The 16,704-nt window shown below is 40.2% G+C and overlaps 1 protein-coding gene across 2 annotated transcripts in view; it reads left to right on the top strand.

Moving 5' to 3' along the window:
* The first annotated feature begins 4,172 nt into the window (after window positions 1-4,172).
* LOC115783096 (heterogeneous nuclear ribonucleoprotein L-like) overlaps window positions 4,173-16,704 on the top strand; it is a 43,682-nt gene continuing 31,150 nt past the window's right edge. Inside the window, exon 1 of one of the 2 annotated variants that reach the window (XM_030733750.1) lies at window positions 4,173-4,430. In XM_030733750.1, the coding sequence (XP_030589610.1) occupies window positions 4,257-4,430 (174 nt within the window). In that variant the 5' untranslated portion in view covers window positions 4,173-4,256. The remainder of the gene's footprint in view (window positions 4,431-16,704) is intronic. The other variant, XM_030733758.1, reaches the window with a different exon arrangement.

Here is a 16,704-nt window from a genome sequence, read left to right as displayed (position 1 = left end):
TTCATAACCATCTCAAAGATTATTCTTCATGTTCGGCTGCTTTCAGCACTGCTGGTATTTGTTTAGACTCTTTTGCTCCAGTTGATCTTTCAGAGTTAACTTCAATAGTTACTTCCTCCAAACCAGCAACATGTTTGTTAGATCCCATTCCTACTAGACTGTTCAAAGAAGTCTTTCCAATTATTGATGCTTCAATCTTAAAAATGATCAATCAGTCTTTATTAGTTGGCTATGTACCACAGACCTTCAAGGTGGCTGTAATTACACCTCTGCTTAAAAAGCCATCACTTGACCCAGCTGTCTTAGCTAATTATAGGCCAATCTCCAACCTTCCTTTTCTCTCAAAGATTCTTGAAAGAGTAGTTGTAAAACAGCTAACTGATCATCTGCAGAGGAACGGTTTATTTGAAGAGTTTCAGTCAGGTTTCAGAATTCATCACAGTACAGAAACAGCATTAGTGAAGGTTACAAATGATCTTCTTAGAGCCTCTGACAGTGGACTCATCTCTGTTCTTGTCCAGTTGGACCTCAGTGCAGCTTTTGATACTGTTGACCATAACATTTTATTACAGAGATTAGAGCTTGCTATAGGTATTAAAGGTACTGCACTGCAGTGGTTTGAATCATATTTATCTCATAGACTCCAATTTGTTCATGTAAATGGGGAGTCTTCTTCACACACTAAGGTTAATTATGGAGTTCCACAGGGTTCTGTGCTAGGACCAATTCTATTTACATTATACATGCTTCCCTTAGGCAGTATTATTAGAAAGCACTGCATCAATTTTCATTGTTATGCAGATGATACTCAGCTTTACCTATCAATGAAGCCAGATGACACACATCAATTAGTTAAACTGCAGGAATGTCTTAAAGACATTAAGGCCTGGATGACCTCTAATTTCCTGCTTCTAAATTCAGATAAAACTGAAATTCTTGTTCTCGGCCCCACAAATCTTAGAAACATGGTGTCTAACCAGATACTTACTCTGGATGGCATTACTTTGGCCTCCAGTAACACTGTGAGAAATCTTGGAGTCATTTTTGACCAGGATATGTCCTTCAATGCACATATTAAACAAATATGTAGGACCGCTTTTTTGCATTTGCGCAGTATTTCTAAAATTAGAAACATCCTTTCTCAGAGTGATGCTGAAAAGCTCATTCATGCATTTATTACTTCTAGGCTGGATTATTGTAATTCATTATTATCAGGCTGTCCTAAAAGCTCCCTGAAAAGCCTTCAGCTGATCCAAAATGCTGCAGCTAGAGTACTGACAGGGACTAGAAAGAGAGAGCATATTTCTCCCATATTGGCTTCTCTTCATTGGCTCCCTGTTAAATCTAGAATAGAATTTAAAATCCTTCTCCTCACCTACAAGGTCTTGAATAATCAGGCCCCATCTTATCTCAAAGACCTCATAGTACCATATCACCCCAACAGAGCACTTCGCTCTCAGACTGCTGGCTTACTTGTGGTTCCTAGGATACTTAAGAGTAGAATGGGAGGCAGAGCCTTCAGCTTTCAGGCGCCTCTTCTGTAGAACCAGCTTCCAGCTTGGATTCGGGTGACAGACACCCTCTCTATTTTTAAGATTAGGCTTAAAACTTTCCTTTATGATAAAGCTTATAGTTAGGGCTGGATCAGGTGACCCTGAACCCTCCCTTAGTTATGCTGCTATAGGCCTAGTCTGCTGGGGGGTTCACATAATGCACTGTTTCTCATTCACCTTATTTACTTTGTTTATACTCCACTCTGCATTTAATCATTAATTGATATTAATCTCTGGCTCTCTTCCACAGCATGTCTTTCTCTCCCCTCAGCCCAACCGGTCGCGGCAGATGACTGCCCCTCCCTGAGCCTGGTTCTGCTGGAGGTTTCTTCCTGTTAAAAGGGAGTTTTTCCTTTCCACTGTCACCAAGTGCTGCTCATAGGGGGTCGTTTTGACTGTTGGGTTTTCTCTGTATTATTGTAGGGTCTTTACCCACAATACAAAGCGCCTTGAGGCGACAGTTTGTTGTGATTTGGCGCTATATAAATAAAATTGAATTGAATTGAATCTATGCCCTCCATCCTGACAGTCCTAAAAAGCACCTTTGACTTCATTCAGAGACTGATGCTCAGTCTGGTTTCTTTTTTTATGCCATTACTTGTATTTCTATGTTTTTTTCTTATTGTGTATTCATTTAATATATTTTTTTTAACTTACTATCATATTTTAATTAGATTTTTTTTTTCGCACTGTATTATCAAATAAGTTGGTAAAGTTCTTATTTTGTATTTGTTGGATGCAATGTTTGGCACATGAATTACTTCATCAAGCTATTTATTTATTTCTGTTTATTGCCAAGTATGTCAGAATCTGTCCTCCATATATAACTAATTAAATCACTTTTTAAAAAAATGTTACAGTGCTAGAGTGCCTACTTGTTACAGTTCAAAATAAACTGTTTCAGTTGCTGCTCATTCAGCCTGTAAGCTTACTTAAGCATCTTTCTGGTATTACTGTTATTGAGCCCTGTGGAAGGGTAAAAACGTGATTGGTTTTGTATTTGTTCATGTGTGGCCACATTGGCCTTTTGTTAAGAAGCTAAGGATAGTATTTTGTTAAAAATAAAACATTGAACCTTGTGAACTTATGATGTTTTGTTGTAGTTACTTCATTCATTTAAGGCAATCGGTTTCCTAGAGTCTACTAAGTAAACTGTACTGTTCATGTAAGTTGGACTAACTTGATGTAGCTAAGTTAAGAACAGGTCAATTTACTTGCTATTTCTGAGTTAAAACAACTTCACTAAACTAAGTCAATTTAACTTAACACGATTAAGTTGACACAACAAGGTCTTAAGTACACTAACAAGTATATGTTAAGTAAACAAACATGAGACTTAATAGTTATACTTACTTACATTTTTCAGGGCAATCGGTTTCCAAGATTTTCTTAAGTAAGGTCAACTTGTCAAATTTTACAGTGTATGGAGGACACAGAATAGAGCTGGGTTTAAATTGCCTTTCACAGTTTGTGTCCTACAGAACAGATTCAAGCTGAGAGCATTCATTAGGATTAAAATTTAGATTTGAATAACATTTGTGTTCTCATGTATTATTTTATATAATTACAATAATATATAATAATGAGGTTCGTTTAGCTTTACACAAAAATAGCAGGTAGAAATGTCTGCCAAAGAACTACTTTTACTTTCTTACTTTGAGTACATTTCAGAGCCTGTACTTTTTTACTTTTACTTAAGTAAAGAAGTTGAACCAGTACTTCGACTTTTACCAAAGTATTTTTGAACACAAGTACTTGTACTTCTACTTAAGTACAGAATGTCAGTACTTTTGCCACCTCTGTCCAATTCACACCATAGATGCATTTACTTGAAATCTTGGACACATTTGAATTCCAGTGACACTGACCGCAGGGTAAAGGTCAAAGGAAACGAAGGGCGTGGACAGCAGGACCTGTGTGTTATCTCTGTGTCTCTGAGATGGACAGAGCAGCTGAAACATCAGATTTGTGGTGCCGGCTCCGCTTGTATATTTGTACAGAGACTCGTTCACAAACCAGTGCATGAAGCAACTCTGAAGAATGAATGCTGCTGCTTCTTGTAACACTTGTTACTGCCACAATTTTCATTAGTGACAGACTTTTTTCTATCATCCACCCCACCCCTCCTTTGCCCAGAATAACAGTCTGACTGCTGATGCTTTCACTTACTCCTGATGGTTCCCACTGACACAGTGCTGGGTCACCAGTGTCTGACTGGTATTTTTTTTTTTTTTTTTTTTATTAAAAATATAACTGTTTTGGACAGCGTGTAATGACACTGATCTGATCTTTTTCATTCTTCATGTCAGAACTTTCTGCGTTTTAACTCTGGGCTTTTGCTCATTTCCACGTTTAAATGATGTGGCATATTTTGAATGGGGACTTGTAGACAGCTCTATATAGGCTATGTAAAAGTGAGCATACAAAAACTGAAAAATCTTGTTCTGACAGAAATACAATATAAAGCCGTAAAAATAATAGAGCCAAATATGATTGCAATGGTGTAAGAAAACAACCTAAAATAAGCTTTGGTGTGATCAGATAAATTCTGAACACTGAACTCGACGCTTGAAACCGCGGCGGAGTGAGACGTCTTCGTGCGTGGATCTTTGTAGCGACGCGACCTGAGTTTGCAGGGGGAGCAGGTGTCACTGTCTCTTCCTCCTTTTACCGAAAATTTGCGAATTTATCGTCTCGTCTGTGATGGAAGACAGCGAAGACAGAGAAGGAGGGTATCACCGGGCGGCCAAGCGGCTTCGAACGGAAGAGGAGACTGCTGTAAAAGAGCTAGAGGACGGGGAGGAGGAGGAGGAGGACTCTGGCGGTGAGGAGGCAGCGGGCAGCGGAGGCACAGAGAGCCGGAGGAGCGGAGGGAAGGTGAGGGCAGTGATGGTCCCCGTGTCTCTGGAAGTGTCAGGGTTTCACACGGTTTACACGCAGATCTGAATGAGGAAAACAGACAGCGAGATGAAACAGAAGTCCCAGTGATGTAAAAATGAGTTTCTACGTTTTTTAAAAATTTACATAAACTGCTCCACTTTGGAACAAGTGAAAAAAGTTTGCCCATCCTTGGCAGTAATCGGTTATCATCGTTATGATGATAATTAATAAGGAGGAAAATAACGAGGCAACCAGTCCGGAGCTGATTCATTTTTATTTCATACTGCACCGACTCACAGCACCAGTCTCAAGGTGCTTCATACTGTAAAGCTTAGACCCAACAGCATGAGAGTTACACGCTGAGCTTAGCGATGGGGGGGAGGGAAGACCTCCTTTTAACAGGAAGAAACCTCCAGCAGAACCGTGTATCGGACTGGTTGGTTGTATACAGTATAAAGATGAACAGTTCTTAGAATTACTATGGATGGATGGATGGATGGATGGATGGTTTTAATAGGTTATTTATTTATTTATTTTTTTCCTTGTTCTTCCTTTCTTTGGGTTCCATGCTGATCTTTATATATTCACTTTCAAACACGCACCCTGTAAGCAGGTGTAGCTGGTGCACTGTAGTGGACAGAGCCTGGGGCCTATATAACAGGTCAGCATGGCTACCTTGACTTTGCGCTTTGGTTTTTGCCTCAGCATTTCCAGGCCTCGTGCTAGCAGGCTGTTTTTTGGAGTAGAATTGGTGGCCACGTTCAGCTAGCAGGCCACAATGATAAAGTCTACGGGTGCAATGAACAAAGACACGTGCTGTTAGTCGTAACAAATACCAGAATTCCTGTAACCAAAACTGAAGCACAAACTTCTTTGATGGTGTGTTCCATGCAATCCATATTTTTGTCATTAGAATGCTCCAAAAGGCACCAACAGGACAAACACAGTCTCCAGTTTTAGTGGCAGCAGCAGCTGCCTGTGTATGCTCCTTACCAGGAATTCGATGAAAGGAAAAAGGATTCATAGAGGCAAAACCTTTATGTACTAGTTTTTGTACCAGTCTGTAAACATGCTTTTGAATGCTGTATAATATACAGTACCAGTGTCCAAACCTCTGATGGTACTGTACATTTGAAGTCCGCTTGGAGGAAGCTCGAGCAGTTGGTGCACTGTAGGCCTGCAGATATTGATTATTTTCAGACTCAAGTATTCTATCGATTATTCCATCAATTAATCGAGCAATCATATAAGAAATACTTATGTCTTATTAATGAGCAACAGTAAAGCTTCTAAAGAGAAAAACACAGGCCTTGCAAAATAAACTGCTTATTGCAATCTCTAACATGGAAACCAACGTTTTAATAGTTTAACTGCATACAGTATCTGCCAACACAACTAAAAACATTTTCTTGAATGCAAAAATAAATAAAGTACACGTACAACCTAAAATAAAGCATAAAATAAAATTGTCATGATATGGCAGTGTGGCTGGAAGGATGAGGACCCAAATGCAGACTCAGGAGATGGGCGGAAACTCAATATGGGCAACTTTATTGACAAACTCGCTCAAAAAGGGACCTAAGCAGTTTGAGGCTTTTACAGGGTGGATAATCCAAGAAACAGAAAACACACTACTGAGAGGGACAATGTGGGAAAACACTGGGTAATAGAGAAGTGAGAAACACAAGGGTACACAGCTGAAACCAAGACAAGGAAGCAAAACTATACACAACACTCACAAGATGCAAGACTAACAAAATAAAACAGGAAGTAACAAAGCACAGACTCACAAACAGACGAAAACCTATAGACAGAGAACACAGCCTGATAACTGAAACAAAGTAAATGGTCAAGAAAAGAACCCAGATTACTCAAACTAAGAAGGCCCGATAAACTCAGTACCAGATACAGACAAAACAAAGATATCAAGAAAGAACTGAACACAAAAGCACGGCCGCTATGACGAGAAAGCCGACGACTCACAAAAACAGCAAAACTCAAACTACTAAATATACAAACAAATGCAAAACGCTGGGTCAAAGACCCAGAATCATGACAACAGCCTTCACGCCGTCCTCCTGGAAGGCTTTCTGACATTAGCAGGAGACACAAAACAGTTGTTGGATCTCCTGGATGAGGTCAGCCTAACAGCCCCAGGTCTTAATACAATTGAATTTCTATAATAATTTATTTATGTTTATATTAATTTAAATATGCAAAATAATTTTACTAAAGCCTTTAAGTAAATATAGTATAGTACACCCCTGCCCCTGCTTGCTGCAGGTATCACTGTGATAGAAGCTTTCAGCAGCTGCCTGATTTAAACATTGTGTCAGACTAAATCAAAGTTCATCTGCATATTTTATTGTAACCTATGTAGCTTTACTGTAGATTTTCTCTGTGTGAAACAAAAGGCGTTGGACGGAGCAGCTACGAAGTTATTTTTTTATGGTTGGAGCTTGTTGATCAGGTGGTTTGATGAAGGACCTCCAGCTGTTTCCCAGTAAAGGTTTAAGGGTGATCACAGGAACAAGCGCTGCTGTTTTGGATGCTAGAAAAACTTTTATTATCCTCCTGCCTAAAATAAAGTGGGAGGATATTGTCGTCATTTGTACACTTTGGCTGTATTTATCTGAAGTGGAGAGGAAACAACATGGAGGATTTCAGGTTGATAATGCTATGATGATATATGCTAATGATATGCGGACTCTTTCTCATGCCTCATTGGTTTAGCCTAATCATGTGATACCGTGCACTGTGACTGGCTATACCTACCTGACCATTATTGGCTGAAATGGAGAAACTGGGGATTCCCTATATCTAGCAGCTGGCCTCGGTCCCTGAACAGCTGGCAGTAGCTGATAGTGAGAAACTTCCAGGTAAAGAGCCAGCCTGTTTATAATATGATGTACCTTGTAAGTATGCATTATGTCTGGCTTACTGTTCTGGATTATATAAATAGAAAGACATTATGTAGTATACACCCTTGTACAGAGTGCAGTACTTTCTCTAATTTGTTTACCATTGAAGTTTTCTGTGTCTATTCTAGGATGCTTACCAAAAAATATTTGTAGAAATGTTAAAGATAATCACAAAATATTAATGTCTTACAGCATGCTTACAAGGGTTTTAATTTAGAGTATTGCTGATATTTAAAGCATATTTTTGGTGGAATATGTATTAAATCTTTAGTAACCCAGGGGTGACTAAAAGTATTTGGATCAAAGTTTAGAGCAAGGCCTCCAAATTAGGGCAGAATAGTTTTGCAGAAGGTAATCAGACATCTGCTGAAGGGTTTCTGTTAAGAAACAGAGCTGCAATGTTATCCTGACTTCTCCAATTATTTTATATTTTCATTAATGGCACAAGAATATCCCCATCGGTCTTGTCTTTCACTCCACCTGAGCTCACGTCTCAGTAACGGCACTGTTTCTTTGCTCTTCGCTGCTTGTGTGTAGACCGACCCCATGTTAAACTAGAACAGCATTGTTACTGCTGCTGATGTGTTATCAGTCTTTTTCTTGATAAAACTGGGGGCTGAATGGACTTAATGTTATTTACACACGTGCTCCTAAATATGTTTCTAATGCAGGTCTATTTTTAGTCGCTAATGTGGGTTAAACAGTCATGTTTACATAGTGAGCTCCACAGAGTCATACATTAAATGAAGCACTGAAGCAAAAAATTAGCATTAACTATTTGTTTGTAATTGAGTTATTCAAGTGACTCAATGAATTATTGCAGCCCTAGTCTATATGCACACTTCTGCTACTGTCATAATGCATACTCACATTTGTAGATTTCTGCCTATTTACTTTAAACAAATACACATGTATCAGCAAGAAAATTACAATCAGGAATCACTTCCTGATTTCCTTAAGCATCAGCTTATTGCTGCCAACAGTTTAAAGCCTTTCGACCCACATATCATACTTACCTCATAAGTGCACAACATTCAATTCTTTAAAGTTCACAGTACTCAGGATGCTACATCTAGAGGTCTTAACTCATAAGACAAAATTAATTGTCATTTGTATTATCTACAGATTGTTGTAAGATTATCATCCTTTTTCTGAAAGCAAAATCAGTGTGTGTGATGTCAGTTTATACCACTCATCTCTGGCTCTCAGCTTCTGCTCGGTGAGATATGATGGTGCCTCTGTAAGGTTGTGGCAGCAGCAGGAAGTGCCTGCACTCAGCAGGAAGAGAGGCCATCTGTTGACCTTGTTGAATTAGAATACCATCTCTGAGTAAAAACACCATCAGCCTGAGTGAATCTGTTAGTGCTCGGGATAGCTCACAGTGAACTATGAAAAATGTCACTAGTGCTGAACGTAAAAATCAAAGAGCACATGATGCACTCACTCACTACTGCGACACATATAACAAGGTTGGATGTTCGTCACTAAGATATACTGGCAGATAGAAGGCATCAGCATGTTTACGCCTTTATGTTATTATAAGTAATAACTGCCATTTTGGAGATGTTCACCTATTCAAATGAATGGATGAGTGTGTCCAAACTTTTGACTGGTAGTGTGTGTGTGTGTGTGTGTGTGTGTGTGTGTGTGTGTGTGTGTGTGTGTGTGTGTGTGTGTGTGTGTGTGTGTGTGTGTGTGTGTATACATATAGTGTCCTACTTACTGATTACTGCGTGCTGCAGGTGCCTACATGATTTCTGCAGTAACTTTTACCTGTAACTGTTAGTCTAAACTTAATGACACTAGCTTTTGAAAATGAGACCACTTTGGCTTATACTGTTGCCAGTGTAACACTTGTGCCACTGCTCTAATCTCTGTAATAAAATGTTATGGTCAACAGTATCAAAGCTGCTCTGAGGTCCAACAGGACAAGCACAGAGATGAGTCCAGTGTCAGAGGCTGTAAGATTATTTGTAACCTTCACTAATGCTGTTTCTGTACTGTGATGAATTCTGAATGCTGTCAAGAGAGAAGAGAGCCAGAGATTAATAATAACTAATGATTAAATGCAGAGTGGGGTATAAACAGAGAGAAAAGAGGTGAATGAAAAGAAACATTCAGTGCATCATGGGAACCCCCCAGCAGCCTAGGCCTATAGCAGCATAACTAAGGGAGGGTTCAGGGTCACCTGATCCAGCCCTAACTATAAACTTCATCATAAAGGAAAGTTTTAAGCCTAATCTTAAAAATAGAGAGGGTGTCTGTCTCCTGAATCCAAGCTGGAAGCTGGTTCCACAGAAGAGGCGCCTGAAAGCTGAAGGCTCTGCCTCCCATTCTACTCTTAAGTATCCTAGGAACCACAAGTAAGCCAGCAGGCTGAGAGAGAAGTGCTCTGTTGAGGTGATATGGGACTATGAGGTCTTTGAGATAAGATGGGGCCTGATTTTTCAAGACCTTGTATGTGAGGAGAAGAATTTTAAATTCTATTCTAGATTTAACAGGGAGCCAATGAAGAGAAGCCAATATGGGAGAAATCTGCTCTCTCTTTCTAGTCCCTGTCAGTACTCTAGCTGCAGCATTTTGGATCAGCTGAAGGCTTTTCAGGGAGCTTTTAGGACAGCCTGATAATAATGAATTACAATAATCCAGCCTAGAAGTAATAAATGCATGAATTAGCTTTTCAGCATCACTCTGAGAAAGGATGTTTCTAATTTTAGAAATATTGCGCAAATGCAAAAAAGCGGTCCTACATATTTGTTTAATATGTGCATTGAAGGACATATCCTGGTCAAAAATGATTTCTCACAGTGTTACTGGAGGCCAAAGTAATGCCATCCAGAGTAAGTATCTGGTCTGACACCATGTTTCTAAGATTTGTGGGGCCGAGTACAAGAATTTCAGTTTTATCTGAATTTAGAAGCAGGAAATTAGAGGTCATCCAGGCCTTAATGTCTTTAAGACATTCCTGCAGTTTAACTAATTGATGTGTGTCATCTGGCTTCATTGATAGGTAAAGCTGAGTATCATCTGCATAACAATGAAAATTGATGCAGTGCTTTCTAATAATACTGCCTAAGGGAAGCCTGTATAATGTAAATAAAATTGGTCCTAGCACTGAACCCTGTGGAACTCCATAATTAACCTTAGTGTGTGAAGAAGACTCCCCATTTACATGAACAAATTGGAGTCTATGAGATAAATATGATTCAAACCACTGCAGTGCAGTACCTTTAATACCTATAGTATGCTCTAATCTCTGTAATAAAATGTTATGGTCAACAGTATCAAAAGCTGCACTGAGGTCCAACAGGACAAGAACAGAGATGAGTCCACTGTCAGAGGCTCTAAGAAGATCATTTGTAACCTTCACTAATGCTGTTTCTGTACTGTGATGAATTCTGAAACCTGACTGAAACTCTTCAAATAAACCGTTCCTCTGCAGATGATCAGTTAGCTGTTTTACAACTACTCTTTCAAGAATCTTTGAGAGAAAAGGAAGGTTGGAGATTGGCCTATAATTAGCTAAGACAGCTGGGTCAAGTGATGGCTTTTTAAGTAGAGGTTTAATTACAGCCACCTTGAAGGCCTGTGGTACACAGCCAACTAATAAAGACAGATTGATCATTTTTAAGATTGAAGCATCAATAAATTGAAAGACCTCTTTGAACAGTCTAGTAGGAATGGGATCTAATAAACATGTTGCTGGTTTCGAGGAAGTAACTATTGAAGTTAACTCTGAAAGATCAACTGGAGCCAAAGAGTCTAAACAAATACCAGCAGTGCTGAAAGCAGCCGAACATGAAGATAAATCTTTGAGATGGTTATGAATGATTTTTTCTCTAATGTCTAAAATTTTATTTGTAAAGAAATCCATGAAGTCACTACTAGTTAACGTGAAAGGAATACTCTACTCTACAGAGCTCTGACTCTTTGTCAGCCTGGCTACAGTGCTGAAAACAAACCTGGGGTTGTTCTTATTTTCTTCAATTAATGATGAATAGTAAGATGTCCTAGCTTTACGGAGGGCTTTTTTATAGAACAACAAACTCTTTTTCCAGGCTAAATGAGCATCTTCTAATTTAGTGAGACACCATTCCCTCTCCAGCTTACGGGTTATCTGCTTTAAGCTGTGCGTTTGTGAATTATACCACGGAGTCAGGCACTTCTGATTTGAAGCTTTCCTTTTCAGAGGAGCCACAGTATCCAAAGTCGTACGCAGTGAGGATGTAAAACTATTGACGAGATAATCGACCTCACTGGGAGCAGAGTTTAGGTAGCTGCTCTGTACTGTGTTGGCACTGAAGAGCATAATAATGAAGGAATTAGATCCTTAAACTTAGTTACAGCACGTTCAGAAAGACTTCTACTGTAATAAAACTTATTCCCCACTGCTGTGTAATCCATTAAAGTAAATGTAAATGTTACTAAGAAATGATCAGACAGGAGGGGGCTTTCAGGGAATACTGTTAAGTCTTCAGTTTCTATGCCATTTGTTAGGACAAGATCCAGAGTATGATTAAAGTGGTGGGTGGGCTCCTTTACATTTTGAGAGAAACCAATTGAATCTAACAATAGATTAAATGCAGTGTTGAGGCTGTCATTCTCAGCATCTACATGGATGTTAAAATCACCCACTATAATTATTTTATCTGAACTGATCACTAAATCAGATAAAAAGTCTGAGAAATCAGACAGAAACTCTGAGTAGGGACCAGGTGGACGATAGATAATAACAAATAAAACAGGTTTTTGATTTTCCCAATTAGGATGGACAAGACTAAGAGTCAGGCTTTCAAAAGAATTAAAACTTTGTCTGGGTCTTTGATTAATTAATAAGCTGGAATTGAAGATTGCAGCTAATCCTCCTCCTCGACCTGTGCTTCGAGCATTCTGACAGTTACTGTGACTCGGGGGTGTTGATTCATTTAAACTAACATATTCATCCTGCTGTAACCAGGTTTCTGTAAGGCAGAATAAATCAATACGTTGATCAATTATTAAATCATTTACTAATAGGGACTTGGAAGAGAGAGACCTAATGTTTAATAATCCACATTTAACTGTTTTATTTTTTGGTGCAGTTGATGAAGCTGTATTATGTATTGTTTTTGAATTTTTATGCTTAAATAGTTTTTTGCTGATTTTAGCTTTGGTTTTTGGTGGTCTGGGAGCAGGCACCGACTCTATGGGGATGGGGTTTTGGGGGGATGGCAGGAGGAGAGAAGCTGCAGAGAGGCGTGTAAGACTGCAGCTCTGCTTCCTGGTCTCAACCCTGGGTAGTCAGGTTTTAGGGTTAATAAATTTGGCAAGATTTCTAGAAATGAGAGCTGCTCCATCCAAAGTGGGATGGATGCCATCTCTCCTAACAAGACCAGGTTTTCCCCAGAAACTTTGCCAATTATTTATGAAGCCCACATCGTTTTTTGGACACCACTCAGACAGCCAGCGATTCAAGGAGAACATGCGGCTAAACATGTCGCTCCTGGTCTGATTGGGGAGGGGCCCAGAGAAAACTACAGAGTCCGACATTGTTTTTGCAAAGTTAATATTAATTTTAGTGACCTCCGATTGGCGTAACCGGGTGTCATTACTGCCGACGTGAATAACGATCTTACCAAATCTACGATTAGCCTTAGCCAGGAGTTTCAAATTTCCATGAATGTCGCCTGCTCTGGCCCCTGGAAGACATTTGACTATGGTCACTGGTGTTTCTAGCTTCACGTTTCTCAAAACAGAGTCGCCAAAAACCAGAGTTTGTTCCTCGGCGGGTGTGTCGCCGAGTGGAGAAAAACGGTTAGAGATGTGAACAGGTTGGTGGTGTACCCGGGGCTTCTGCTTAGGACTACGCTTCCTCCCCACAGTCACCCAGCCGGCCTGTTTTCCCTGCTGCTCGGGATCTGCTGGGGGGGAGCTAAAGGCGGCTAAGCTACCATGGCCCGCACCCGCTACAGGGGCCTGGCTAGATACAGGATTTTCCAGGGTGCGGAGCCGAGTCTGGCCTCCAGAACTACAAACAGACTACATTTATTACAAGTACCGTTACTGCTAAAGGAGGCCGAGGAGTAACTAAACATGTGACACCCAGAGCAGGAAAGTGCAGGAGGGACAGGAGAAGAAGCCATGCTGGTAGTGAAACGGCTAAGAGCTAAACTACTAGCTGCACTAAGCTAGCGAATTTCTAAAAACAAATAAAGTCAATAATGTGAATACAGGTGATTCAGCAAAGAGTGTGCTCTAGATAAATTAGGTGAAGATTACACTAAAATATGTTGTTATCCAGATAGATCGAGCTATACAGATTTAACAGCTAACAGACAGCAAAACACGACTGTGCTCCGAAACAGGAACAGGAAGTGATACAATACCGCAGTGAGAGCCAACACCAAACACCAGAAATGCACAGGAGAAACTGACGGTGCTGGATAAACCAATCAGAATTGTTGCGGGCTGCGTCGACCTGACCTGTAGTTACATTTATTGGGAGGTGCAGGTCAAGTTATAACATAGGTTATGTCGCCTGTCGCCTTGAGGCGACAGTTTGTTGTGATTTGGCGCTATATAAATAAAATTGAATTGAACTGAATTGAATTGAATTGAATTTCCTGCTTGGTGATTAATGGTAATGTATGTCACACAAACCAAACAGCAGCGCTGCTGGCCACTTCTGTAGTTTACATTGTAGGCCCCGCAAGGACTCAACACTGCAGCATAAATCAGAAGAAAGATTATATGTGCAGAGCTTAATGCAACAAAATAATTTTAATAATAGTCAATGTTAATTTCCCTGTTATTGTGATCATTTGGGGCTGAAATTGAAATTCTATTAATTGCACAGCCCTACCATCCATCCATCCGTCCATCCAACCATCTATCCAGCTAAGATTTATATCATTGGCCCTCGCTATATCGCGGTTCACTTATTGCGACTTCACTGTATCGTGAATTAAAAAAAAAAAATCTAATTCTGTATTGCGGAGTTTTTGCTATATTGTATGATTTTATGGTATATAGGTATTTATATAACTCCCCATAACTATGTTCATCACTCAGACGAAGAGAGAAGTTATGCCTATGCCTTTAGGGGACATGCAGGGGTCTCCAGAACGTAACCCCCGTGACAGGTGAGGGATCATTGTATACTATAATTACAAGTTAATGCTGGGCATGAGCAGTGAGGATTTTTTTTATATGTATAGTTAAGATATTTTTTTAGACATAAGCTACAGCTAAGAAGTTTGTTAATGTATCCCTTTAGCCATTTTTACTATTCTGAAGGGTTAGTAGAAAAGAATAGAATGCCTCTATTGTCATTATACAGAATGTACAATGAGATTGGAGGTCCACTCCATGTAGTAGAAAGTCACGCTTTCTAAAATGTATAATAAAACATCTAAAAATATACAGAAAAGAAAGTAGAATGTATAAAAATATATACATTGTAAAAAAAAAAAAAGTGTGTGTGTGTGTGTGTGTGTGTGTGTGTGTGTGTATATATATATTAGAGCTGGGACTTTAACGCGTTAATTTCGATTAATTAATTACGGGGAAATTAACGCGTTAAAAATTTTAATGCAGCACCGTGGAACATTTCTCAGTGCACGAGTTCCAGGCATACAGATTATATCTATGCACAATGTCCAAATTAGGGGCCGCATCCTGCGAAGGACCCGGCCCACGTCTTTCGCAGCCCACGAAGACCACAAAGGCCGGAATTGAGCAGCTAGCCTTCATATCAGCTGCCGTCACCTCTGCGTAGCTCATGTCGCCTAGCAACCGTGAGTGCGAAGCACAGCTGTGGAAAAGCAGCTGTTAAACGGAGAACGAACTTTTTCTCCTTTTTGTGGTTTAATTTTAAGTCTTTAATTTAAAATAAGCTGTTAAAACAAGCATAACACATTTCAACATCAAGGAATACAGCTGAGTGAATGATTAATTTCCAACTATAACAAGTGAGACATTAATGTTGAATAAAACTATCCAGTTATGATGCTTAACTTCAATTTCAGGAGTTTGCTTATCACAGGAGCACTTCCACCCTTCATTGGTCTGTGTAGTAGACTGGTGGGAAAATCAAGAATCAAGAATCAAGAATCAAGAATGCCTTTATTAGTCCCACAAATGGGGAAATTGCAGTTAACAGAACATCCATCCAAAACAAAAACATAACACAGACAGGGGGGGGACAGATGTCTGAGGTCATGCAACCGTTTCTCAACGGCGCTACCTTTAGCAGAGAGACAGAAAGAGATACATTGGGATAGTTAGGTTCAAAAAAATCATCTCATACTGTGTTCATAAAGAACACCTTACGAGGTTCCAAAAAACACCTCAGCAAAAAGCATATTGCACATATAAAGCCGGGATAGCAGTATGGTGGGTAGGGTCAGGGTCAGGAGGGGACGCAGACGGAGACGAGAGGGTGGGGGCATTGTGGAGCCCAGATGCCAGCTCCCAGGCAAACAGTTTGCTGATAGTGATGGAAGTTCATCAGCAGCCTTGGTACACCAGATCCAGCTTCACAAATCACAGAGAGGGCTGAGGGGGATAGCGGCCTTCACACATAGTTCTGGAGAGATATGATTGCCAGCCAAGGCCGGCTAGGGAGCCGAATTCTGATAATGCAGATGTTGTTTTGGAACAGGCTGCTTGTTTTTTCAACAGCCTTCAGTCTCACTGGGAAACCATTCAATAAATCCAATAATCCAAATTCATTAGTTACCGTCCTCACTGAGCAGAACCGTACCTTATCTCCAGATCGAACCCCTCTCACCTGCTACTCCCCAAGTCTACGGCTCAGGTTCATCAGGCTTTGAGTCTGAGTCTGTACCATTCTGGTCAGCCCATCCACCTGGGTCGGCAGCCTCTGCAGATGTCGAACTGCCGTCCAGGTTTTCTTGATTTCACGGTAAATCAGGTATCCTCCAAGCCCAAACAGAAAAGATACCGCTACCAGATAGCCAAATATGTAAGCGTCTTCCACGTCTTCCACCTCTAGGGCCGAGAAGCACACAGGTCTCCACGAGCTCCAAGAGTCGATGACGTATCCAACCGGGTCTGTTCCACTCGGACACGCAGGCTCCCCTTTCCCAGATCTCATAGTGGAAAAAATTCGATCCATGGTCTTGAAGGCCCAGTTTGCCAAATCCATATTGCTCTCAATCTTATTCTTATTCGAACAGTGTGCAAGAGACGCTCTCACAGCAAGCAGCAAGCAGGAAAGATAGGGAGGGCAGGGAGAGAGATAGAATGCGACCGTCCCCGTCAGAGGCTGGAGCAAAAAAAATAAACAAAATTTTGAAGTTTAAGCTTATGTATATTGATTTATTCATCAACTAAACTTAAATTAATAT

Source organism: Archocentrus centrarchus, chromosome 1 (assembly GCF_007364275.1).
Source record: "Archocentrus centrarchus isolate MPI-CPG fArcCen1 chromosome 1, fArcCen1, whole genome shotgun sequence".
NCBI lineage: Eukaryota > Metazoa > Chordata > Actinopteri > Cichliformes > Cichlidae > Archocentrus > Archocentrus centrarchus.
Note: the sequence above shows the minus strand (reverse complement) of the source record. Positions and strands in the feature narration are given on the sequence as shown.